The sequence below is a fragment of the Centroberyx affinis genome, unplaced genomic scaffold (assembly GCF_046629955.1).
Source record: "Centroberyx affinis isolate AG114_WGS23_722 - 3 ecotype Tasmania unplaced genomic scaffold, CSIRO-AGI_Caff_v1 ptg002297l_1, whole genome shotgun sequence".
Classification (NCBI taxonomy): domain Eukaryota; kingdom Metazoa; phylum Chordata; class Actinopteri; order Beryciformes; family Berycidae; genus Centroberyx; species Centroberyx affinis.
In genome coordinates, this window is record NW_027280571.1 from 87743 (window position 1) to 115206 (window position 27464).

Sequence of the window (27464 nt, forward strand, 5' to 3'; positions counted from 1 at the left end):
ATATTCAAATCGCTCTACTACAAACATTACCACAATTTTGTAATCAAAGTGATTGCCTCTGGCAAATCGAAATAACCTTGTTTCACCCCACACATCAAGTTTTTGATTAAACCAATTAAAAACTCAAGTGTTTTTCACACTGCTCCTTGGCCTCCTCCATCCACACTTTGGCAAATATCCTTTTGGAACCAGAAATATCTAATAGTAGTGTTAAGACACAAATCATTTGACAAAAGAACTGTTTGTTTTCTCATAAATTACATGGAATCTACTAATTTAACTCTAAAGTTAAATTAAAGGCATGACCAGTTGTAACAACTGGAGATTAAAATTGTTTTGTAAGAAGACAAAGATATTTATACCTCTTGCAAAGACAAAGATATGTCACAAAACCCCAAACCCAAGTGATCTTATTGGAGAGTAATTTTGACTCCCACCATACTGTTCATTGTAAGTCACTTTTTTAACACTTTGATCTGAAAGTGACCTTCCTTTATTGACCCAGTGAAGGAATTGAATTGTTAAATGTTTCAAGATCAGTGTTATCTCATTATTATTGAGTGATTCCTCTGTATTATCGCTACAGAATCCTACAGTGAGCCAATTTAAGCACTGCATGGCTTAGTGTGTCGCAGCTTTGCTGACCAGAACTACATACATTTTTTATAATGGCAAATCATACAACTTGTACACAGACCTCCAAGATTATACAGTGTAAATGTTTTCTGCAAGCCTTTAAATTTAGTGAAATATGAAATGTGTGCCAGTTACAAGATTGCCATGTGGCACGTGGGAGTGTATGGATAGATGATGCAGTATTGTTTTTCATTAGCTGCGCTGTTGTTACATTTACATTTATGTACATTTATATACACATTTTTATTGTTGTAGTTAAATCAAAACAAAGGCATGACAGCTTTAATTCAAGCAAAAGGAAACCTTAATTTGATGATGTCTTTCAAATGAGTAGGCCAACAGTATTAAATTACAGAGATGAAGTAGAGGTAAAACAAAACAACATATATATATAGATTGCCAAAAGCCAACAATATCTGTACATTATAGCAGATAGTATAGCTTACTTGCCATTCTCTCCCTCTGATCACCCCATAACATGTTCTTGTCCTTGGTATGTTCCAAAGTGAAATTACATGAACTGGATACAAACATGATATTTATCCTCTGCATGCAAGCCAGCCATGGTTGCCTATCATGAATAATTGAAAGATTTCTTCTTCAAGCTTGATGTTATGTCTTGGTGTTTCTGCTTCTAAAGGAAAGGTTTTAGAAAACTTTCAAATGTCACACATGCGCAGTTCAACACGGACCCCTAGAAAGCAGAGATAAAAAGGCGACTCCTGGGTCAAACCGCTTTATTTCTAGAAGCTTGCCCCCCTAGTGGCAAGCTTAAAAATAGCCACTGATAGCATGAGATGCATGACTTGGGACATAGAGCTGCGAAATAAGAACCATGCACATAGTTACTCCCATACATTTTGTTGCACTCATCAGGATTTGTTTAAAATCATCTTTAAAAAATGCCAATTTGACAATTTATTATACAATAAGAGTTTTCGAATTTTTAAGTCAGTTTCACGGCCTCAGTCTCAGTTGTCATGCCTCAACTGTATGACGGATGTTTGGTAAGCTCTGCCTCCTGACAACAGTGAAACTTCATCTATCTTTTTGTTTACTTGTGTTCTTTTACAGACCATTAGCAAAAGTCTGAGTGATCAGAAGGACTGCTGTTCCCTTTACTTTCTTTTGCAGAAAACAAGTTTAGTCACTGTGAATGCACTCATGTCTCAGAAAGATGCCCAGTGATGATTTGATCCTTCGAGTGCGAAACCACTCTAAAGCAGAATCTTCACATCTTTCCAAAGAACTTGAGCAGTTCAGTCAATATTTGTGAGCATGAACAACTGTTTTCCCAAGGCTAGAAATCTGTAATATCCCATCTGTAATCTGCAAAGTCATCAACATTTCTGTTTACATTTTTGGCGTTTAGGAGATGCTGTCATCCAGAGAATCTCACAATTAGTGCATCCAGTCACCAGCTTTTTGAGGCAAGCAGTAATTGGAAGTGCAAAGGACAAATCAACGGCACCCAGACAGTTGAATAAGTATAAAACATGAACATTGGATTGTAGCTCTTGTTCATGTTCTCAAATTAAGATTGAACCCCCTTAGGTCAGGAGTAACATGTAAATTCTATTTTATGGTGGAGTATGGTGGAGACAAATTGACTTTGTCTTTCAAAAACAACAGTCATGATTTGCCAGCAATAGCAGCATTGAGTAGCTGTGTGTCATTTGCCCTTAGGATGTCTTGAAATTGACATTAGCAGCCTGTTAATATTCATACACTTGAGGTTTTTACTACATTACTGCAGCATCTTTTTGTACTTCAATACAGTCATATCCAACAATTCTCAACTCCGGTGACAGAATGTAAATATTTCATTTCAAGAAGCCAGTTTCTCAAGGAGCAAAATACATCCCGCAGTGCTGCTGCTCAAAGCACATTCTATTATTAATTTATAGATTTGAAACCCCACCAATGCTTCCTGTATCTGATATTATACCTTTCAAAGTTGCGCGCATCTTAGAGCATTTTATAAAGTCCCCGTCTGGATATTACTTTGCATGCTGGCCCACCCTCCACTCCTTGCCTAGAGATGAAGCACACGCATATGAATCGAGGAAGGAAGAGATAGGAAATCTCTTGTACAATTTCTGGCTATACGTTTTCTGAAACACTCCTAATCATCGGTTTTCTGCAGTTATTATTCAGGGTGCATGTTTTTACCTTTACCGGATGAAAAGAGTCAAATAAATACTGCATCTGTAGTGGCTACTTCGATGAATAAATCCATAGCATGATTTTCGCACCATTTCCACCACCATCCATCTGTCCATTTAACACACAAGCGTGTTCCTGCAAATCTCAAATATGTCAAATGTATTTATCAGGCTGCACACAGTTACTCTTAACATTTTTTCAAATCTCTTCTGATTCAGCTGTGTTGAACAAGTTTTCATCCATTATGGTGTTGGTTGTTCTATCATCGCTCCTCTCCCTGTGTGTCCTGACCTCTGTGCAACTATGTAAAACATGTATTAATGGTGCTATCAGGGTCCGTTTTCACCTCTGGCCTAATGATCTGTCCCTCTGTGTCTCTGTGTTTAGTGATGCAGAGGACTGGTTCTGCGAGTGTCCCACGCTCTACACTGGCCGGCTGTGCCAGTTCACTGCCTGTGAACGCAACCCCTGTGGTCATGGAGCCACATGCATCCCCAAGTCCCCAATGGAGGCTGTATGTCTCTGCCCCTACGGACGACAAGGCCTACTGTGTGACGAAGGCAAGTGCTGCAAAGACCAATTCCACACAGATCAATGCAGTGCAGATAAGTTTAGTAAGAGGCTGTTCGGTTGACAGTTAGTGAATGAGAGCATTGAACGGTTGGTAGAATGAGAGTCCTGTTGTTAAGTAAATGGGTTAATGGAACTAAGATTATGCTGAAAAAGCAGGAATGTCCTCCTCCACCTATGGAGTCAGTATTACTGAGATAATCAATTCAGAGCTGACTGCTGCCTTGCTGAATATTCCCAAAGACTTTTCTTCACTTCATAAGAGCTTATTTTCCAGCAACTGAAATAAGGTTTTTATTTCAATACTGTGGCTCTAAATAGCCTGCCTTCTTCTTAATTGAAAAACAGCCAAAGATTCTTTTTTTTTTTGGATAACAAATTTCAACAGTCACAGCCTAAGCCAAAACAATGAAACTATGCATGTAAAAATTCTTTGAATAACATTATCTTCTCTGTTCTCTGAAGTCAAATGAACCTGTAAGACAAATCACTTTTCTGTTGCTTGGTATCCATGTTGTAAATTGCAAGATATTGTGAGTTGGAAACTTAACCTATCTTTAGTGGCTTCAATTCCAAATAGTAATACCATGAGAACATAATAAGCTTCGCAGCTTATGGTTCTCAGAAACAAAAGGTCTTATTTGACTAAATTAGGCTATAGGAGCAGTGGGGTGCTTGGCATATGAGTCGCTCAGCCATGCCACGTAGCCGCTGACACACTCTGAACATCCTGATGCCAAATAGAGTACTCTAATCTCCCAGTGTCACACTAAGTATGGCTGACATTTAAATTTTAATCCTGATAACATCAGATAAGATCAGAGTCAAAACTGATCACTCCTAAGGTCTACTTACCTCTCAGCGCTTTCTTATACTTGAAACGTGTAGCACTTTTCCTCATGTGGCTTTAGATATATATTTTATTTATTTATTTTCAAAAATACTATGTGAGTGATAGTATGGGAGTTTTCTTTTTTTCTCTGTCTGACAAACTGCTAAAAATTGCGTGTCCAATAGCAAACATGGCACAGCGGGAAATGGTTTAGGGTTTTTATAAATGTACTATTTTCAGTTCTTGGTCCCCCTGTGCACTCTGGGAGTAGATAAGGCTGGCCCACGAACAAGCAGGAAATGGAGGGAAGGGGAGAGTAGGAAGTGCTATAGATGCTAGTGTGCCTCAAGAGCCGAAATCATGAAACATTAATGGATATTTAAGATGGCTTCACTCAGAATTATTAATGGCCTACCTTTGTACACAAGTTGCCCGTATTTCTTGTTAAAGATTAATATTTAGAATTAATAGAGCAAGAAACATTGCAAAACAATACACAAAATGCAAGAATTATGACTTCTTTTTATGAATGTTTCTCAAATCCAGACGCAGATTAAATTCCATTAAATACTAAGTTTATCCACAGTCTCTCCCCATATGATGCAGAGTATTCAGGCCAGGATGGATGCAGTGGCAGGTCTGAATGCACAGAAATTAGATTCTGCTCACATTGCTCTTGGATAGTCAAACCCAGATACAGTATGGATGTGGTCAGGCTCACATTGTGATGGGAACTCTTTGTAGCCTGGATACTAGCCTACATAGTACAGTGCACACTACAGTGCACATACAAGCAGTGAAAAGAGATGGAGAGGGAGAGCAGGAAAGAAAAATAATACAGGGAAAAATAATGCACACAGATTTGAATAAATACAGCCACGAGAGACACATAACGGCTATTTTCAGCAATACTCAACAAAGCAGAAATGCCATTTAATATAAAGTATTTTTTTAAAGAATTTTGACTGTTATGGTCCATATACAGTATGGATGCAATGTATTTCATTGAGGGAGCCCATAAGCTTTGTTAATGATTGGTTCTATAGCTACTATTTACCTCTACCAGGCCAATGTTGTGTTTCACAATACCTTTGATATGACTTAAGAGACAGCAAAAAAACAAGACTAGGAACACATAACTGTATACTGTGTACTGTTTTCTGTTGAAATTGTGTCTTTATACACCGCATACAATGTCCATGTCACTCGGAGGGCCTGAAAGTAATCGGGTGTCTATTTAATGGTCTACTGAGTCATTGGTTGTACATCTTCAATTGATAGCAACAAAAAGAAACATGCTCCACGCCTAAGGCAGTCTGGTGAGAGGAGTCCATCTACTGGGTGCTTCAAATAAAGAAATAAAACACAAACCTAAACACTTACACTTCCATTATCTCAACTGTCAAGAAGTGGTTGTTCACACAGCAATAAGTACAATACTGTCAGCTCCTACATTACATCAATTATGGGCCTTTGTGATTTGTTTCAAATGTAGCACATACAGAGGTAACTGCTACATGGCCAGTAAAATCACTACTACTATATAAAACAGCTACTGCCCAAGAAAGCAGTCAGTACTACATCACACTTGGAATACTAAAGTGTATTTTTGTATGCAAGTCTATCTGAAATTTGCCTAAATCATAGATAGATAAATAGATACTCGGTTTATTTGCTCTGGTAGATTCAAGGGTATTATTTTACCATAAACAAGCTCAAAAGAAAGTTAATTCTGTATTAGCACTGACATCTTTGTAGCTGGTCTAAACAGGTGGGCAGAGCTTAGTTGTCGTCAGAGGGCAAAAAGATCATCATCTAGAGCTGACCAGTTCAAACGCACAACAGCTTAAAATAAACTGTAGCTGAAACACTGTGGCCATTCAATAAACAAAAATGGCAAATACAGCTCTACCAGACAAGATAATAACAGCAAAATTCCCAGCTTTATTAATAATTCAGAAGCCAAACAGAGCTCAGGGCAGTCAGGGGGGAGTTCTGAACCCCACTTAGCCATTGCCCGGGGCTAGGTAAGAATATATGCAAGGTATTCGCAGTGAAGTGGAGCAGTTTTGTGTTTGAAATTTCATTGTTGTGTAAAAACATGCCAGCGTGTAATTTTGAATGAGCTGGGGAAATTTACATTGAGTCCCCAGTGTAAAATCAAGTAGATGGGTATGCTAAGATGGAATACAAGAGAGGGCATTATTGAATCAACGATGCATTCTGAATAAATAAGCATGTGATTGTAATTGATAATCACTGGGATTATTGTCCCACCCAAGTGAACATTATGTATGAAGCAATGCTTGCTTGCCGAAATCCTTCCTAAACAGCTACTAATGAAAATAAAATGGGAATGAGGAGGTGATGGTGTTCGAAAACAGGCCATCATCTCATGGCATTCAGAAAATAAAATATTTCACCTACCCCTATCATTTAAAGTGTGACAAGAGCGCCATCTTTTGGTAGCCTGTCTGGTGTTGGGAGATGATGCGTCAGACTAGATGCAACCCTGCATACTGGTGTGTTTTCCATGCATGCAATTACCACACACACAAAGGGCCCTAAATCAGTTAATAAAGGTAACAATTAACAGCATACACATGATCTTTAAATGTTAATGCCAGTGTTGCATGTCACAGTAAAGTTGCAAATCTGTTTGTCTTTGCAGCCATCAATATAACTCGTGCCAGATTCAGTGGAAGTGATGAGTTTGGTTACACCTCCTTTGTGGCTTACTCCTCCATTCCAAGCCTCAGTTTCTTCTATGAGTTCCTGCTGAAGTTCACACTAGCCAACAATGCATCTGCCTTGAAAGACAACCTCATCCTGTTCTCTGGACATAAAGGACAAGGTGAGGTTCATCTCCACACCTGCAAAGCAGTGTAAAAAAAGTTTTAAAAAAAAACCACACAGAATAACTCAGGGATGTGTCCTGAGTACGCAGTTCAACTGTCAAATGTCATTACTGATTCTAAAAGTAGTTCTATTGCCATTTTGAGAGATTCCGCCTGTTGTGTATGGTAATGTGCCATCTCATAGATTTTCACTCTCCTCTCAGATCCTCTAATCAAGAGGATTCCTCTGGGTTTTGCCTTGGCACATTTTGAGACATCAGTGATGAGTCTCTCTGCAATCCAGCAATTAGCTGATTTCGGGCTAAACTATTATTGTTCATGACTTTCAAGAGGAGGACGTTGGCATAGCTGGCAGGAAATGCAAGCAACTCATAACTGTTAAAGTAAATTGCATTAAACAGTCTTTGAGATATACTGTAGGCACACTGTGATGCTGTCAGCAGCCCTATAGGTGCATCCATCAGGCTTTCCTTTCTCTGAGGTCAGCTTTGGTGGTGGGTAAGTGCCATGTCATTGTCGCCAGCATATTTAATCAAAAGATAAAGAGTAAAAACACAAGGGTTGTGGATCTACTGCACTTCACTTGTTTTCTCTTGAGATAACAATTCGAGGAAGAGGGGAAAAACGAGAGCGATATGAATAATGAAGCACTTGTCAGGGGAATGAGCGGCACTGTAGGAGATGGTTCAAATTCAAAAGCACAAAGTAAAAATGGATGAAATATGAACAATTCACATGATAATTGGTGTAATGAAGTGTCATCCTCAGACATGCCATTAAAAATATTCATAAGCTTGTATTTCTTTGAAGCATGTAGTTTAGTCCTTGATGGTGAAGATCAATGTACCAAAAATTAAACAATGTACCAAAAATTAAACAAGCACAGAGGCTAAATATATAATAATAATGATAGAAAAACAATTGCTAATATAAAATTGACCCTTAAGCAACACTACTGTATCCTATTTATGTATTTTGCATATTTTGTTATTGATATGTTTATTAAGGGTGTTTTTTTTTAGAATCCTTAGCAAGAGATTTTATTTGTTTATGAGTCTACTGTGCTCATGGCCGTTTTTTTCATATATTTTCTAGGTGATGACGGAGATGACTTCCTTGTTCTGGGGATACGGAATGGCAGAGTTGTCCATAAATTCAACCTTGGATCAGGTGTAGGAACCATAGTCAGTGAGCGACTGAACCAGCAGATCAACATCCATACTGTTATCTTTGGCAGATCCAAAAAAACAGGATGGCTAAAGGTGATTTGATCATTACAGAAGTGTGACTTTTGGATAAATATTTTCACTATACATACAGTATATACATAATATTATATATTAATATTATATTATTTATTTAAACATATTCTGAGCTTCTACACACACACACACCCACACTCAGTATTCACTTGGTGTCAACAGTGCAGGCTGCTGCTGCCGGTGGTGTAATGGTGTGGGGAATGTTTTCTTGGAACACATTAGGCCCCTTAGTACCAATTGAGCATTGCAACCCAATAGAGCACTTTTAGGATGAGGTAGACCTGGAGGTTCACATCAAGAATGTGTCACTGAAAAGCCTGCGGGAACTTTGTGATGCTATAAAGTCAGCAAGGACCAGGATCCCTGTGGAAAATTCTAGCACCCTGTTGAATCGATGCCTGGAAGAATTCAGGCTGCTACCTGGAACTAGCTAGGTGTACCTAATAAAGTGGAAACTCTCTGTGATCAGTCCAACTTCTTTTTTTTTTGTGACCAATTTTTTTTTTTTTTTTTTTTCCACAAGGTTTGCAGGTGTAGATCAATGAGTGATCTCTGTCAATAACATAACATATACCAGGATATTGATAGACAGGTAAATAAATAAAACAGGAAATAAAAAAGCAAATAAAATATATACTTTTTTTTTTCCCCCGTAACAAATTCATAACTTAATGTTTTAGTCGCACTAAAGCCATGCAATTATAACTAAGACAGTACAAGATACAGAAAAGTAACAGAAAGCATACACCTGCACCTTTGGTCACTCCTTAACCCTGACCTACCCCATCCCCATGGGTCTTTCTCTAAATTCCACAACAGTACGTTGCAAAATAAATAAAAATTTATATCATGGTTCTAGCTGCGTTGAGTGCCTCCTTCCTAGCCTTGAGCATAACCTGGCCTGCCCCATTCATCCTAGCAACAGAGAGCTCCATAGATAAAATCTCTATTAAAGAGTGATTCCACTGATGAATAGAAAGAGTGTGCGGTGGTTGCCACCTAACCGCCAACATCTTTTTAGCAACAGTGCATGCTGATAGCCACAGCTGTCTTTGAGTATGGTTAAAATTCTGCCCCGAATCATCATTCAAGAGCATACATTCTGGGGAGCAGTCGATCTCTAAACCAAGTGTTTCAGAGAGACGTTTTGTTATTTGTTCCCAAAAACCTCTAACTGATGGGACACTCCCACATGATATGTAAAAATGTCCCCATTTGATTCAAATCACATAGGGTACAGTTTGGAGAAGTAGTTATGGTGATGTCATTTACAGACATGCAAGCAAGAGTGTCCTTGAACGCCTTAATGTTTTGTACCACTCAGCAATTAGGTTTGCCACAAATGCCCCCTATACAACACATCATTGTGACTTATACACTTCGGTTAATTGGCCATCGTTACACATTCGACGAGAGATCCATTGGCTTACACTTGTTTACAAAACCCTCCTTGGTCTGACTCCTCCTTATTTGATACACTTGTTAAAATTGTCATCCACTCCCTATAACACCAGAGCTGCCCGCCATATCTCGCTAGAAGTTCCCCGTGCTAATACTTCTTTTGGCCGGTCCTCCTTCCAGTCTGCTGCTCCGAGCAGTTGGAATGAGCTGCAAAAGACTCTGAAACTGGAGAAATTTATCTCCCTCACCGCTTTTAAGGACTCTATTGCAGAGTTGTTCACACACAACTGCAACTGTCACCCAGCTTTTTAACTGACAAAGAAACTTGTTTATTCTGCTTCAAGACTTGCATGACTTGTAATTTTATTTGGTTGTTTGTTTGGTGTGTGTTTTGATTATTTCCTCGTTCCCATAGTGTGTTGGGTTTCTCTGCCTCTGCGATGTATGTAACATTTGTGTCTGTTAGTCTTATCTGGATTGTTCTTTGTTTAGTTTCTTTTGTGTGTGTTTTTTTTTTTTTTTTTTTGTCCCCTTTTCCCTTTACCCTTCGAGAGGTCCTTTTGTCCTCTCGCTAGGCCGTCATTGTAAATAAGAATTTGTTCTTAATTGACCTGCCTGGTTAAATAAAGGTTAAATTAAAAAAAAAAAGTTATATTCATCCTAAAACACCGCTTTGGTGTCAAATAAGTTTGATATATGAAGTTCAGGTTTGTTAGTTTATGATTTGGATTTTGTGAAGAACTCGAGGCATTCTTCCAAACTCGGGCCCAGTCTATAGATGATCTTCAGTAGATTCTTCAAATAAATTGTGTTCCCACTCTGACAGCAATCAGATGAAAGAGTATTGTGCGAGTATTGACATTTTACTGTGTCTCTTTCAGGTTGATGGACAGCGTAATAGGACAGGATCCTCTCCTGGACCCCTGCTGGGCCTCAATGTTTTCAACCAGCTCTATGTAGGAGGATATAATGAGTATACCCCTGAACTACTGCCACTTGGCTCCAGGTTCCGAAATGGCTTTCAGGGTAAGACCGCTGCAGATTTATTACAATCCCACCACCGCCGTTGACAGTGTGAACACTGTCGACTTTAGCTGCACTCTCTCACCAGCGCTCAGAGTTTCTCCCAGGATCTCTGTCCCCCTGCAGACAGAGGGGAGGTGTGTAATCACAGGAGGTTACAGGGCTGGATATGAGGCCAGAACAGAGCTTTGAGGTTGATTGTATCTGCACCCTTAATCACTTCACGCCCATAAAGTTATGCACTGTGTGCAAATCCATTCCAGTGCTCATAAGTCATTGGACAAGGGTACCGTACAAATTATCTTTGTCATCATTAACATCATTTCTATTTGCTCCCAAGTGACCTCAATGTAGGCTTGTATTCTGGGGAGCATTCATAGCGCGTGCTAATGTGCAGAGCAGCGGAGTAATATTGCCATAACAGTAATGATGACAACAGCTATGAATATCATCATAACACTATTCCACAGTCCCTCCAGTATAGCAATGATATTAGCTATTATAAAATATCACTGCACGTCCAGTAGAGGTGAACAAGATTTTTTCATATTAAAGGACTGGAGCAAGTTTGTGTGTTTGCTTGTTTATCAACATATAATTCATCTTTCACCTCTCTGAATCCAAAATTAAATCAGCTGTGGTGAAGCAGCGGTTTGTCCGTGCTGCGTGAGACTGCCGTATTGGTAAGCACCACCTGAGCCAGGCGACACTGGTGGAAGCGTAACCTTTCTGCTGGGGATGTAATGAGAACTCATGAGCGTCTAATCAGATCTGTGTGACCTTCCTGGAGCCCTAATCATGATGGCTGGCAGTGAACACACTGATAATGCACTTCACTCCCAGTTATCAACACATCCACACTCCCCTGTGGAAAGGTGGCAGAGGAGGTGCTGCTGTGGCGGTGGGAAGAAAATCTGTGTTACTCAATTTAAGCTGGTGATCAAATAACAAGAAGAAATGGGGAAGTTTGTGTTTTGATGAACTTGTCCATTAAAATCCTCATGCATTCTGAAGCCAAACTGCTTTAATGCAGATAGGCTGCCTAGAAGATCTTATGGGTCATTTTGTGGCTTTATGTTATAAACAAACTAATGATGTCCACGTTTTGAACCCCAGTCACTCTTTGATGCTGAAAGTTTTCCATTAGCACTCCATAGAGAATACTGCCTAAAACAATTGCATTGTTTTTGTTTTGGATAAGTTTTACATTCAGCATTTGCGCTTTTTTGAACGGTGTAATTGTTAAACTGCAGACAGATACAGTTTCTCCTAGTTCTTGGGTTTCTCGGTTCTTTTACCACATTCAATATGTGCAGTTAAAACAAAAATAACCAACGCTTATCATCTTCCCGATGCATCTGCCTCACTTGTCGACGGTCTATATTTGCAGTACCGCAACCATCACTTGAGTCTGCCAAGTGCAGAGAGTAGACAGCATCATGCCATGAATATTCATGAATGAGCATGACATTTCCCCTGCATCCTGTTTATGCCAATGACTAATGCAGTAGAGAGAAGGGAGTCTGCGTGTGTAGATGACTACAAGGCTTCTGCTCAGGCCTTATATTTATAGTAGGGCCTGCGCTCTGCAGGTACAGGCCAAAACAAATATTTTCTCCATAAAATTGAATTATGAGGACAGACAGCAAATATGAGGAGGAAATCGCACTGTATGACAGACAAAAAACTTATAGTGGATGTGAAATGATTTATTCCATCAAACAAATTCAGGAATTTTCATCTAATGAAAGTTAGGAGAGCATTTGTTCAGTGTTCTAACATTAACACACATACATACACACACATAACACATTATCTAGTACCTGCTTTGTTTTAGGACACACAACACAAAAATAAACAAACACGCTTGAAAGAAATCTTCACATCAAACACTACATATATTGTTGACGTCTTGTTTTCATTTTCACTGGCCTTATTATATTATGAAGCATAATAGGATTTTAATCACTTACATTTCAGCATGTGCAGCTGTTACCTTTGATATTCATAAAGGGAAGATGAAGACTGTTGTGTTTACTCTGACAATCCAATCTCAATGACATGAAAGAGATCCCTCTAACATACAGCCTGGCTGCCGGTGTGTTTGTTCTTTCAAAGGCTGCATATTTGATATGCAGTTTCGGACAAGAAGAGACAGAAAGTTCCAAGCGCTGGGACAGCCGGCGGGACACCCGGCCTTCGGGCGCAGCGTGGGTCAGTGTGGAGTCACCCCCTGTCACCATGTTCAGTGCAAGAACGGAGGGACATGCGTGGACTCCGGCTCATCTGTGTAGTATGTGTTATGACACACTGATTATTTGTGTTTTTGGTTTATTTTCTGGGTGTTACAAGTCTACTAATGAATAAGACATGTACACTACCAGTCAAAAGTTTGGACACATGCATTTTTCTTTATTTTTACTGTTGTTTTACTATTTGTAAAGACATCAAAACTATGAAATAACACAAATGGAATTATGCAGTGACCAAAAAAGTGTTAAGCAAATCAAAACCATCTTAAATTTTAGATTTTTTAAAGTAGCCGCCCTTTGCCTTGATGGAAAGGCAAAGACTTTGGAAAGAAATTCATACATAGCTTCATTGTCTAAAAAACAAATGTCAAGCATTTCAGCATAAGCCTACAGATCAAAATGGCTTTAAGATAATGAAAAACATAGTGCATTCAATCAGGTGTGTCCCAACGTTTGACTGGTATTGTACTGTATGCGGTGCCTATTTTTGACTTTGTCTCTCCCACTCACACCCAACAATTGTGTATCCTATGATGTGTCGAGTATTTATTGAATATTTACATGAACAATCCACAGAAAATCAGTTATATACGGAGTATGGTGAAGGAAAATGACAATGTTGACAAGCTTTTGCACTGAGTCTGAGTGTGTTCCTCTGCTCTGCAGTTGTCAGTGTCCGTCTGGGTGGAAGGGAGCGCTGTGTTCTGAGACTGTGTCGGTGTGTGATGTCGAACACACCCCCCCTCCGCTGTGCGCCCACGGCTCCACCTGCATCCCTCTCCCAAATGGATATACCTGCCAGTGTCCCCTGGGCACCGGAGGACTCTACTGCCACCAAGGTCAGATTCCTGAATCAAATTGTATCCTTGTGAATGAAAAGGTGTTTTTTTTTTCCAATTTAGTAAGAGAAAACTCTTTCACTATTCAACTGTTTCATTATGGTTATATATTTCCATCCTTTTCAGCCGTGGTAATCAGTGATCCATTCTTCAGTGGGAACCAGTCCTCTTGGATGTCTTTCCCACCTATGAGCATTAGACACAGGACTGTTCTGCAGCTGCAGTTCCAGCCTTTATCACCTGATGGCATCCTCGTCTACACCGCACAGCATCTCAGTGCTAGAGCTGGTAAGGACGTCCAATTCCTTATCTAAGGCCAGCTTCATTTTAATCTCTCTGCAGAATGTCAATGTACAAATAATAATAATAAATTTAACTTATAAAGCGCTTTTCAAAACAGAGTTACAAAGTGCTTTACAGAAGAATGATAAAATGGGCACAATGATTAAAAAGGAAATTAGACATTCATAGAAGAGAAGAGTAATAGAAAGCAGTTGTAGGAAAGTGTTGTAGGAACCAGGAATACCTCCTTTCTAAAGACTAATTTCTAAAATAAGCTTTAATTTATTCTTTTTTTTTTTAATGCACAGGCACTCCAGTGACAGACATCCCCAAAAACATTCCCACCTAAAATTAAGAAAAAAATGCATAATAAAATGCTTTACTTCACTTAATTGTTGTGTTTTATTTTCTATCCACAGGAGACTTCTTCTGCCTCTCCTTGACATCGGGGTTTGTCCAGCTGCGCTACAACCTCGGGGATGTCACCCACGTCTTGCAGTCTGTTGGCAGAGTGGACTGGAGTGGCAGGACCTGGCACGCGGTGACAGCAGGCAGAAACGGTCACCAAGGCTTCCTGAGTCTGGACGAGAAGGAAGTGAGACAGAACATGACGGAGGGGATGACCACCCTCGATGTTGGGACAGGTGTCTTTGTTGGGGGCGTGTCCACCCTCAGCTCCGTCTCCACAGATGCGACCGAAAACGAGCCGGTGGGCTTCACTGGTGGGATGAGAGAGCTGATTCTCAATGGGCAAGAGTTTGAGCTGACAGAGAAAGGTGCTCTTAGTGGAGCCAACGTAGGGGATTGGGACGGGACGGCCTGCGGGTACAAGGTCTGCCAAAATGGGGGTCACTGCAGGGCAATAGGCACCGACTCATTCGTATGCATATGCCCCCCGTCGTGGACTGGCCCTGTGTGTAACCAGTCTGTGAACTGTGTAAACAACCTTTGCAAACACGGTTCCTCATGTGTTCCTGCTAGTAGTGTGACCTCATACCACTGCATATGCCCTTTAGGATGGGTGGGAAGGCACTGCGACAAAGAAATATCAATGGATACTCTAAAGTTTGTGGGAAACTCATATGTGAGACACTGGGACCCGAGATTCAGCACAAGAAATTTAAGGTACACACAGGTTTCTTTCAATTTTCACTCGAGCACAAACGACAGCTTGATAATGTGGATGGGAAAGGCAGAACATGAAGATGATGACTACCTCGCAGCTGGACTCCAGAACGGCCAACTTAAAATTGCAGTCAACCTCGGAGAAAGACTTTCCCTTCCTGTAACATTCAGAAATCTCACACTATGTTGCAACACATGGCATCATGTTTCCATCTCTTTGAACAGCACAATTATTGAGGTTTTCTTGAACAATAAGAGAATCCTTTTTGAAGATGTGGACCCATTTGAGCGTTATGTAGCCTTGAATTATGCAGGACAGTTTTACTTTGGAGGATTTGAATTACACAGAAATGTAACTACTGTGACATCTGGGTTGTTTTCTAAGGGTTTTGAAGGGAATCTCAAAAATATTCACTTGTATCAAGACCCAAAGCAGCTACTGTTTCTCCAAAATAGTGAAGGTTTTAATGTTTACGAGGGGAATCAATAGTAGTAGAGAATGTAACTGTATACGATCTGATAGTTAAAAATGTCCCTCGTGACAATCAAAAACTTGATATCGGTTCTGTTTTGATAATGGACTCAATGTGTGTATTTTTGATAATATGTAAATGTACTACTACAGACTAGTCTAGGATGTTTTGTGTAGTATTTATAAAGTAGTTATATTCTTAACTGTTTGTTTGAGACCTCTTAATACTTTTCCAAAGGAACATCAGAAGTCATTATAATCAACAATAAAAAAAGATTAGCTTTATTACGAACTGTACATAAACACACAGTGCAAAGGCACACTTGATTTCTAATGTACATGACAAGCCAAAATGTACAGACGACAAGTTCAATAGAAAGTAAGTTTATAAAATATTTTGAATGATTTAAAAAAATAATGAAATTGGGGGAAAAAACGGAAGAGAAGCTGCTGTTTAGATTTCTTTCCTCGGTTAACTGTTTTCAGCCGTGTTACATTCATGCCAAATGATTGAGCTCAAATAAAACAAAAAACTTTCACCTTCTAGTCCACATTTGTGCTGTATGTTGTTATGAAATTGAAAACATTAACTGCTTAAGAAACACAGCATTTGTGGTCAGTGCAGCCGCTCAATATGCAACACACAAAGATTTATATACAATAGAGTAAAAGGTTAAAAATTTGAAATTGAAAATCTTGTTCCAACATTGAATTCTTACTGGTTTGAAAAGAGCAGATATAAGGATGTCTTGGTAATCCCACTGATTTCTCAGTTTGGCTGTACTGTAAATAACAAAAATGAACATTTAGGAAGGAAATGGCACAATAACAGCTGCAGACTGGTTCATAATAAAAAATCATGAGTAACTGTCTTTTGAACTTCTCCTTCCATTCTCATAATCAGAGTCTCGTCTATGTCTGTGTCTGTCCTTGTGACGGCTGCTGTGGTCGTCGCTGTGGTGCCTCTCTTTCCTCCTCTCACCATGGCGGTCCTCTGAGTGTCCATGGTGCCTACTCCTTTCTCTGTACTTGTCCTCATTGCTGCGTTCATGCTTTTTCCCCCGCTCCCGGTCATGGTGTCTGCTCTTTTTCCCATGATGCGAGTCCTTGTGATGGCTGTGCCCTCTGTAGTGTTCTCTGTCGTCCGTGTGTCGCGGCCTCTCCCAGGGGTCGCTGTATCGATCCTCTGGACGCTTGTAGTCTTTGGCCAAGGACGGAGGTCGGCCGGATGGTTCAGAGCAACTGTCGGGGTACTGTGACTCAAGTCCAGGAGGCACGTGCGAGGCCACGGCGCTGTCCTGAGCCCACGGTGTAGCGTGATTCTGATCCTGGGTGTGCGGGGTTGAAAAAGTGTTAGCAGGTGGGGCAGAAGGGTAATCATAGCTACCAGGTACCTGAGGCTGTTGCTGCTGCAGTGGGAAAGGTGCAGCGCCGCTGTATGTTGGGACAGCTGGTGCCATTACCGAGTCATGTTGGAACTCAGAGGCTTCGGTGAGAGCGGGCGCATAAGACGCTGCTTGTGGTACTTGAACTGAAGGAAGGTATACAGTCGGAGATACCATAGGACCAGTCTGGGACATGACAGGATCTTCTCTTTCATTATGGGATGACCTAAGGTTACTTTGGATTTCTTCCCCGGGTCTATGCTCTGCCTGAGAGAGATGTGAATATCCGTGGTGAGATGGTGGAATAGGGTCGTTTCTTGTGCTGCTCAACACGGGAACAGGTTGCGGATTCAAAGGAGCCGGGTGGCTGGCTTCACCCTTATCTGCCACTTCTGTATTCTTATCTTCACTCGCACTGGAATATGCAGAACACTTTTTCAATATCCCACTTAAAGGGGGTTTTGAGCTGTTTGTATGATCTGAAGCAGCCTGGGATTTTGAGTGCAACAAGGAATTCCCTTCAGGCTTTCCTTTTTCAGTTTCAGACAAAAGGCTAACGTCTCCTTTGTTTGCAGAGACAGCGCTGCTAGCTTCATTCCCACTTGCAGCTGTTGACAAGCTTGCCAAGAACGCTTCAGTTGATACATCTGGAGGCTTATCTTTCAGAGAGACTGACGCACAATGGGTCACCGCTGCAACTTCCTTTCCTGACAAGTTGTTAGCAACGGATATATCAGTCGAGCTGGATAGCTCTGGTTCAGCTTTAACAGGTTTAGGTTCTTTCTTTTTGATGACAAAGCGGTCTCGCGGCGTGGCAGCTGTGGGACTTTTGGTGGCGTTTCCTGGGGTTGCCTGATCTTCTTTTGGAGCCGGCTGGCTCTTCTGAGGGTCACCGGCTGCAGGTGCAGGCTTACCTCCAAAATCTGGCAGGGGTGGTAACTCTCCACCCCAGCCGACTAACACACCTGGAAGAAAGCGCAGTGGTTTTTTAGATTCCTGGTTATTGCCCTCTTCTGATGCAGATGCTTCTTCAAAGGATTCCGTAATTGGCTCATCAACATCTTCGGTAGTGCTGAGTGGTTTGTCCATCTCTTTTGTATGAGGAGCAGTCAGGGAGCAGAGGTAAAACTTATCATCCTCTGTGACGCGGGCATCATTTGTGGAAACAGTGAGGGGCGTGCTCTCAGGAATAATCCTCGCAGTTTCGTTCACGTCCACGGGAAGAAAATCTCGTTTAGGTCTCTGGCGGATGATCAGTCCAAGAAGAAGGTTGGAACGGTTGTTTTCCAAGCCTGTCAAATCACAAGGTCAAGTTAAGAGTCTGAAACACCAGAAATGTATGTATGCACTTAACTAAGAGCAAATACATCTTTAGTGTTCATCTACCTGGACCATCAAAAGGAACGAGCTGGTGTGGAACTTTCTCAGTGGCACCCAGGGGGATGAGATACATGTCTTTCACTTGTTTCAGGTTGTTGGAAACCACCCCGAAACGCTTACGACTGCTGAAGTAGGCATACAGCAGGGTGTAGGAGATCTCATCTTCCTCCGTCTCAGAGCAGAAACGAATCAGGCACACCTCCTGTAAGAAAACGTCAAAAAGGACGTGTCAATAAAATCGACAATCCACGTACAAGGTGAAGGAGAAATTCAGCCACAATTTACATATTGCCATTGTCAGGTTGAATCCCTTTCAAAACAATGAGCAAGAGACTAAAGGAGACCAAACTTGTGAATATTGTGGCAAGTGTCGGCATGTTAGATTTAGGATTATTTACGACATGTTGAAACAAACTGACAACACTTAAGACCATTTTCAGCATCATTCAACTTAAGAACTTGTAAAACTTTTGAGGGACCCACAGACACCCTTTTGTGAAAGTATGCAGTGATATTAATATATTTTCTCACTGAGATCCATTAGACTATTGGAATAATGGTACTTACAGTACCACTAGTACAATTGCAGCCACTACACTACTATAAAATAAAGCTCATTTAGATGCAAGAGTAAACTTCTAAATTCTAATGTTGAACATGTCAGCTTTAATGAAGTCTTGATGACATTACAAATTAGAATCTAAATTGTCTGGATTCAAGCTTTAATTGTTCTTGGTCGTAAGGACTGATTTAACCACATGCAATCAGATAAGTGACATGTATAGTTGGATATTCCATTTAAGAACAAAAGCTAGCAATATGGTAACTCACTTTTGTCCCAGTTGCACGGATCTTCTCCAAGTAATCCCACACTATCTGTGGACTAATCCTACCGCCAACCTGGATGCTGTCTGGAAGATCCTGTGATAAAAATCAAACCATGAGTACTGAATGTGTAAGACTCTGCATTTAACAGCTTTTCAAACTCTAAATATATTCACATATGAGCACTTTACCTCAGTCAAGTTGTCCAAAATGCCCGAGACAGGAAATGCTTTTGTCACAAGCTTTGCCACAGCAGGCATATTAATGAATCCTCTCCACAGTGACTGAAGGTTGGAAAGGAAAGCAGCTTCTTCCTCTCTTCCACTCGTATACTCCGACCTGAGAAAAGTTCATGTTATAGACACAATGAAGCAAGGAGACAAAAAATAATCCAGACACAAGAGCCGCATACAGCGTCACAAATTACTGCCTGCATACGTACCTTCCTTCAGAGCTTGAGGATTTAGCGCTACGGAAGCTCTCTTCTAAAACAGTGAGGTGCAGGTCGTCGTCCTTTACAGGTGGGGTTGTGCTCTTAGTCTCTTCCATTTTGGTGGTTGACTGCCTCCTTACTACAGTAGTGGCGACTTTCACCACTTTGGTTGGTGCTTCTTCCACAGGGGGAGCCATACGACCTTAGAAAAAAATAAAATAAAATAATGCTACATGTCAATAACTGATAGTGAAAAATTATATGCAGAAAGATATGCCACCAAAGACAGAGCTTAATGATTAAGATGAAGGATTTTTGTCCATTTTAAGTTTTACCTGTGCAGATCTTGCAGTGTAGGTCAAATAAGTGAGACTTGTGCTGGCTGGTAGTATCTTTATCGGTCTTGGTGCTCTCTGATTTCTTCTCCAGGGGCAGAAGTTCTACTGAGTCTTCTGTCACTTTGGGAGCAGGCTCAAGCTGAAAACAAAAAAAAATAAATAAAAATTTTCAAGGATACACCAAATTAAAGTGTAAACATGATAAAGAGTAACATTGAACTGTCTCACCTCCACCTCGATGGTCTCAGTTGCTTTCACTGGTTCTTGGCTCTCGATTTCAATTTCTCCTTTATGGGTGATCTTAGTGATGGGTCGCCTCTCTACCTCTCTCTGCTCTTTTTCAATCATTTCAATTGTCTGTAAAATTGGGAATTTATTGCATTTTTGACAATTACTGAAAGGTTTCCATTTCAAATTACTATAAATCCACCCTCAATTTTTGCAGCACCTAAAATGGGTAACAGCTTCAATAATAGTAAATACTGTGCTTTACTTTCATAGCACTAATCATTTTGAGCTATCGGGTGTCAAATTTTGTTCATTTTGAAATAAAATTCACGTTTGAGAGAAACGCAAGACTTGAGCATTACTTACATGTCGATTCTCCCTTTGTCGCCAAGCAGCCAATTCCTTAGAGGCCAGTTCCTCAGGACTCATTCGAATTAAATTACTAGGAGAAATTTCCCCTTTGAGAACTCTCTTAAATAGGACCTACAATATTTAAATAGAAAAGCACAGAATGAAGTTTAACTTTGTTCTTTTATGCAAAAAATCCATCCACCAGTATAAGATCCAACAGTATGAGAGACATTCCATGTGAATCACATCTGATTTCAAATGCAAACACTGAACAATGTACTTACATTATTTTTAGTGTCTTTGAGGTTGAACATTAAGCTTCTGTATTTGTTCTTGTATTTGTTGTCAGTGTCTTTATATAAGTGAAAAAGCTCTCTCTCCGTCTTCTTGGCAACATCAGAGGCTTTCTCCAGTGTGACCTTCAAGTCAGATTCTTTCAACCTAAATGTGAAAAGTGAGACATGTTTGGCATGTTTGGCATATTTTTGGAGTTTGCTGAATAATACCATTAGCTCTGAATGCAATATAAACGTCAGGATATAACAGAACTCATTTAATCACTTTCACTCATGCGGAGTGCTTACCGTTGCAGAAGGATTTCCTTCAACGAATACCGCACACTCCTCCTGATTTCATCCACAGACACAGGTTTCTTTAAAGCTGAAGATGAACTCTTACTTTTTGTCTCCTGTTTCAGCTGAACTCCTATGAGGACAGAATGACAGCATCTACTGAGCAGGTGGGGGAAACCATGACCCAAAGGATTACAAAATACAAGACAAAATGACAACATTTTGCGATTGAAAAAATTGACCATATGCATCGTGGAGAAGAAAATGTTTGCAATTTCAGCTGTAGAGAAAAAAACATTCAGAGTGGTCTTTTCTCTTATGCACTGTTTGCACAGTAGAGGGCGCAAGGCTAGCAAGTTTTAGCTTCATCACACTTTCATTGAACCCAGCTGAAATCACTGCTGTGTAAACATAGTAGGTGGCCAGATGGACTCAGGCCAAACTGAAATTGAGGGCGCTTCATCAAGTTTTAAGTCTGCTTTGTGGCAGCATTTTGGGTTTCCACTAAGGAAGAAAAGGGCAACACGACAACTGATACGACTATGCTGAAAATATCATGATATTGAGCCGTGAACCCAGTTTCATATATTGAACTGAACCGACAAAATACCTGTTTTTTGTGCCGCGTCTTTGACTTCCGTCGACTGCCTTCTATCAGAGTCCTATTTTAGGAATGAAGTAAAGAATATATTAACCACATTATCAATATAGCAGTCTCATATCATCAAAATGAAGAAAACGTCAAAATTAATGACTTGCCAACAAGTAAAAGAGTGTATCCAAGTTGAGTTATTATTTAGAAAACATGATGTGAGTTTCAAGTGAGAAAAGGTACTAAATTCTTGTGAGTACACCGCAGTAACCATACACCCTTGTGCAGGCCTTCTGTACAGGCAATGAAGTAAAAGCAAAAAGGACAACAAACCCTTATGTAGTTGTAACACTGGCTATGATTAATATCAGAGGATGAATTAGCTGGAGGACAAATGACAAAGCAACCTGTGTACATGAGAGATTTACATTTCTTCAATGCATTAACAAGCCTCTTCTCTATAATCGTCAAGGCTATGAGTATGGTGATATCACTCACCTTTCTCGCTGGCCTGACCCCCCCTGACGTAAGAGGCTGCGAGGGTCCCTGCCTCGGCTTGGGAGGCAGCTTATTATCCTGTACCTCATGTTTGGCTTGCCCTTCTGGCTTGGCTGCACTCGGCCCATCAGGCTCCACCTTTGTGCTTTCCTCAGCACAGCACTTCAAGCAAACATACATCTGGTCCTCCTCCTCCATTTCACGCACTTTTGTCAGGTCCAGACCAACACAGTCCCCATGAAACCAGTCGTCACAGCGACCACAGCCAACCATGAACCTAGACAAAGCCATGTTATCATTAAAGGTGTGATTGTAAAGTGGCACTCGAGTGCCAGCGTGCACCGTTGCATCAAACCAGACAGGTCGTAAACAGAGATATATTAAAATTCATGCTTGCTTATATATTCAAACACCTGCTCAGAGGATTCAGAGTTCAGCAGCGCATTTGAATTTATGGCAGTGAAATGGTCTCAAGCTAACTGGATAAACATTCCAGCAAGCTAGCTGCAATGCCACGATAATGGAGTCCTCCTTAGATCAGTCCTCCATGCAGCCTTTATAATTGTGTAAACCTAATGGCTCACTGACTGAAATGTGCAGTCAATGAGCCACATTTCATCTTCGCCATGTCTGTCATAACTCTATATTCTATGCTCTGAGTCGGAGTGAATGTCCAACTATCAGTACTTAGAGATCTGTCAAGTTAAATGTAAGACAATTATAAAGTCAGGATTGCAACCGTACTACTTCATAGTGAACAATCTGCCTCGATTTGAATGTTTATATTTTCCTCCTCTCCATTTATGCAAAGTGTGACTCACGTGTTGTTGTGGTGTTTCTTGCATAGACCACAGTTATTGCTTCCATCCCAAACAGTCTCACTGTTGGCAGGTTGCTCCTCGGCAGCTTCCTTTTTCACAACAGGGGCGTTATCTGGGATGAACAGCTGTGGCTCATCCACAGAGATGCTTCTTGCATTTTTACTTTTCTGTTTTAGAAGGATCTTTTCTGGCTTTTTCACTTTAGGCTTCTCCTGCCCTCCTTCCTCAAGTGTCTTTGAAGAATGGCCTGGAGGACCATGTGTCAGGTGAGCACCCTCAGGTTTGGGACTAATGTGTGAATGAGTAGGTTTGGTTGGTCCCTGCTGCTCTCCAAGGCGGTTGTCAGATAACAGGGTCTTCTTCACTACAGAGCTGGATGTACCTGGCAATTTTGGCTTCACTGAAATAGGTCCTGTGTCCTGGGTCCTTTGTACTTTAGTGGCATGTTCAGTTTGGGCATTTTCTCCATGCCTTTTCAAAGACGTAATGCCTTTCTTTTCTTTTAGAGTTTTCATATTGTGCATGTCTCCTCTTTGGATGAGTTTTGAAGGCATGTTTTGGGATACTTTAGGATCCTTAATCGCGCTGCTCGGTTTACATGAAACCAAGTCCTTATTCTTGACAGAAGTCAGTCCTTGTTTAGACTTGAGCAGTTTTTTGGCCAGAATTTCTTGCTTTTCCTTACTATCCGTCTTATTACTTGAAGTAGTTTTGTTGTTCTGAATGTTTTGTGGCTGTTTGATGCCATCTTTTCCTTTACTGACAGGCTTGTGCTTTCCAGAAACACTCTGATTGTCAGGTTTGGTCTCTGCCAAAGAGGCGCTCCCCACGAGTGTCCCGTTGGCAGCCTGCACATCATTTGGATTCACATACGGGCCCAGCCCAAGGGGTGCATCTTCAGCACAGCGCTTCTCAGTTACACCCAAGTCTCTCACATTCTCTGGCATGGGATTCTGTGCACTGACCGCGTCATCCTGCATCATGGCACATTCACTGTCCCCACCATACGAAACACCATCTTCAAAGCATACCGACTGGCCTGTATCTGTGTTTTCTGTGTAAGAGGGCCCTGGAAGCAGCTCAATCCTGAATCCTCCAACTGTGACCGTCAACCGCCTCAATACAACAACAGGATTTAGCCATAATCCAACATCAAGATCACGAATATTAATACGCCCTCCCAGGGATAATTCTTTCTTCAGCTGGGAGCCTCCAACTCCTTTCTCAATCAGAAATGACTTCAGTTGTCTATTGGTTGGCTTTCTTCCTGGTCTTCCTCTGGACTTTGTGTTGGTGGATACGTTAGCAGGTCCTTGTCCACCACTTTGTTCTGTTTTATCAAGAAGAAGAAACATGAAAAAAACATCACCCCGCCTCCAAACTAGAGATGTCATATGGTGGAAGTGACAATCTGAATGATAACCTGCTTACCATATTCTAAACCGCGTAGTTTTCTCTTCGGTCTGCTGACAGGTCGCTTTACTTGCGCAGTCTCTGCACCCGTCGCCTCACCAACAGCACCACCGGCTCCAGTGGATGTTGAACCGACATCGAGACCTGCAACAACAAAAACAAATAACTGTAGTTTATTTTCATGTTTAATTATATAAGGGGCAAATCATCTACCAATCATCTAAAACGGTATTAGTCAAGGTATGTGGCGTCACAAAGCTGATCAACTACTGTCCTACCTCTTTTGTCAGTATTCCAAAAAATAAAATAAAAAACTAGTGTTGTGATTTTAATCTCTAACTCTCTCAAATAACACATACACTGTTTGAATGTTGTGACAGTTAACAGACTAACTAGTTGAAGGAAAATAACATACACCTGAATTTTCATTTGTATTCAAATAACAAGTGAAGGTACCCAGCAAAATGAACACCTGCCCATTGTAAATGAATGCCCCAAGATGATTTTGGACTTGCATCAACTCAATGGTTATTTGGAATGAAGATGAAGATTTAGGTAACTTGAGCTGGTCCATTTATGTATTCCCATCGCATTCAGGTGTTAGTGTTACCTGACAGTATTGGCCATTTACATCACTGACAGGGAATAGCTTCTGAACACCCAAATGTTAAGAATCAGGTACAACAGGAACAAAATCTCTCAAAGAAATTAGGGATTCCCTATGATTGGCCAAGGGTCCAAATGTCTTCCCATATAGGGTTGTGCACTGTGCTAATATGATGCATGATGAAAGTTTAAGTATACTTAAAATGTCGGTATGATATGCATACTTCAGCATCCGAGTGAGATACATAAGGCAAAATGGAAGATTCAATGCAAAAATAGCATTAAAAGCTGCCTACAATGCTTTGCAATTTGATGGTAAAATTAACTAGTCATTTATAACAACATGACACTTGTTCGGACATGTCCTGTTCGGACATTCAGGATTCTGTATGGATCAAAGATGGCATGTTGGATTGTCAGAATCTGAATATTGTGTGCCATGGTTAGCAAACACTAGATAATGTTGAATTTAGAAGGATAATGCTTTGCGAGTGTAGTTTTCGGACATAGCCTCTCTCTTTGCACATACCTGTCGAACCAGCAATCTGAAAATTGGAGTCCTCATTGTCCAAGAGATTGAACTGAGAGCTTGCAGATCCAAACATGGGATCTTTGTCACTGAGCATGTTCTTCAGCGAATCTTCCAGCTGGAGGCCTGATCCAAACTCATTACTGGCTTCACATTCCAAATTCTGACCTATTAATAAGGAGTCATCCAACTGGTCACTGGGAATTAAGTGATTAAAAGTGTCCACAATATCCATGAATGCTGCTGCCTTCTTCTCTGCCTGCAGCAAAACAAGAGCGGAAACGTTACTATAAAAAAAACATAAGGCTCCAAACAACAAGTACAATTAAGTACAATTCAACCACATGCATTTTCAGTAAATCAAGTGTTGACTAATGTTATCTTTTTCTTACTCTGTTGTTACTGACGCTTCAAGATAACTCCATCATGCCCCACTGTTAAATAAGGTGATAACTTGAGTGACAGTTGTGTCTCATCCCGACAGCACAGCATCCATCTGACTTGTGAGCGACCGCTGCTAAGATAATGACGTTAATACTTGGGTTAGTTTAAGCTCTTGTCCAAGCAAGCTAGCTTAGGCTCTGAAAAGTGAGGATCTGAGCAGATATTCACTTGTAACTTATTTATGGCCAAAGTGCCGTTTGCGAACACTTCTCGACTTAGCTATAAACAAAATGTAAATAATAAATACAGCTTAGGTTAAGTGTGTGACTGATATCTTTTTGCCTACATTAGCTAGCCTAGTCAGTTAGCCTAACGTGATAGCTAGATAGCAAAAGTTCGTGTCTGGCATAACTTACATGGTAGCGTTAGCTGGTTTACTATTCATTCTACTCGTTAGCATCATGGTTTTTGCAATTTCGGTCATCACTATCAACATAGCAGAAAATCGTGCACAACAAATTAGTTTGCTGTACGTACATGACAGTGTCACTGAAGTGTTTTTTATGACCAACTTGGAGAAGCTTCCGAGAGGTCAGCTAACGGTGTTGAATGGGTCAGCAACCAAGCCCACCAGCTGGAGCGGGCCAGAGTTGAATAAGCACAACTACAGACACACAAATACACCTAAATCTGTTAATTAGCAGACCAATACAGTTCTCTTGACAGTTTGCCTTAACACTACCGTATGTAATGTCCCTATGGAATAGTACCCATCTGTGACCAGGTTCCACTGGTGAGGAGTTTGCTGGTTAGCTTGCTACTTGCAGGCTAACAACAATTAGCGATTAAGGAACGCGACCAGTGGATGGAAGTTACCATCGTTAACTCTATGCGTAACTTCATACGTTAACGTAACTGCTATACAACAGTCCTTGTATCAGTGAACGCGTTTATCAGTTAAAGTAAAAAATTCTGCACCAGATAAGTACACACATTGCTAGATAACTTAGATCGATGCCAACCTTGCCAAATCTGGGAGACAAGCTAGCTAGATAGCGTTAGCATAGGCCTACCAAGTTTGTTTGTAGCCTAACTAGCAGCTAGCTAACGTTAGCTGAGCACGCCCCCTTGCATCATTTTTAACGTTCCCACTTCTGATATTGTGAAATATGTGCTTTAATAAATATATGACTCTTACCTATATTATTTGCAATGTTTCATTGAACGTGTGTGAGACTACATAGCACAACTGTCCCCAGCTCCCAGTAACTTCCTCTAACTCAGCCGTCATTCGTCCTGCTGCTGCAAAGCCCTTGACAACCAGCGCTAGCTGTCACGTGGGTCATGTTTACAGGTAGTGGCTACAGTGACAGAGTACAGTATCTAAAATG

At 40.7% G+C, this 27464-nt stretch overlaps 2 protein-coding genes across 3 annotated transcripts in view; one reads left to right on the forward strand and one right to left on the reverse strand.

The window, feature by feature from the left end:
- Positions 1–15736, forward strand: part of eys (eyes shut homolog) — a 101850-nt gene extending 86114 nt beyond the window's left edge. Inside the window, exons 23-30 of the mRNA XM_071532976.1 lie at positions 3190–3362; positions 6876–7058; positions 8158–8324; positions 10607–10751; positions 12867–13041; positions 13667–13839; positions 13966–14127; positions 14541–15736. Coding sequence (XP_071389077.1) covers positions 3190–3362; positions 6876–7058; positions 8158–8324; positions 10607–10751; positions 12867–13041; positions 13667–13839; positions 13966–14127; positions 14541–15736 — 2374 coding nt within the window. The remainder of the gene's footprint in view (positions 1–3189; positions 3363–6875; positions 7059–8157; positions 8325–10606; positions 10752–12866; positions 13042–13666; positions 13840–13965; positions 14128–14540) is intronic.
- A 266-nt stretch (positions 15737–16002) lies between these two features.
- Positions 16003–27370, reverse strand: phf3 (PHD finger protein 3). 2 transcript variants are annotated; one of them, XM_071532977.1, is made up of 16 exons: positions 27272–27370; positions 25690–25948; positions 24573–24698; positions 23142–24471; positions 22321–22597; positions 21841–21892; positions 21243–21363; positions 20943–21099; positions 20674–20790; positions 20308–20436; positions 20077–20218; positions 19751–19943; positions 19500–19647; positions 19315–19404; positions 18490–18685; positions 16003–18395 (listed from the first exon to the last, which is right to left on the reverse strand). In XM_071532977.1, exons 2-16 carry the CDS (start codon positions 25922–25924, stop codon positions 16576–16578), a joined length of 5133 nt encoding a protein of 1710 aa, XP_071389078.1. In that variant the 5' UTR covers positions 25925–25948; positions 27272–27370; the 3' UTR covers positions 16003–16575. The 2 variants fall into 2 exon arrangements, with proteins under 2 accessions (XP_071389078.1, XP_071389079.1); XM_071532978.1 differs by lacking the exon at positions 27272–27370 and adding an exon at positions 26082–26157.
- Between the last annotated feature and the right edge of the window lie 94 nt (positions 27371–27464).

What these genes read in the sequence shown, in the direction of transcription:
- phf3 (XM_071532977.1), bottom strand. Translation starts at nt 25,924, where the DNA reads ATGGATATTGTGGACACTTTTAATCACTTAATTCCCAGTGACCAGTTG. An exon ending in ACTACGCGGTTTAGAATATG is followed by an intron (nt 24,472 to 24,572) that starts GTAAGCAGGTTA and finishes TTGATAAAACAG; the next exon opens with AACAAAGTGGTGGACAAGGA. An exon ending in TCCGTGCAACTGGGACAAAA is followed by an intron (nt 18,686 to 19,314) that starts GTGAGTTACCAT and finishes GTTTTCTTACAG; the next exon opens with GAGGTGTGCCTGATTCGTTT.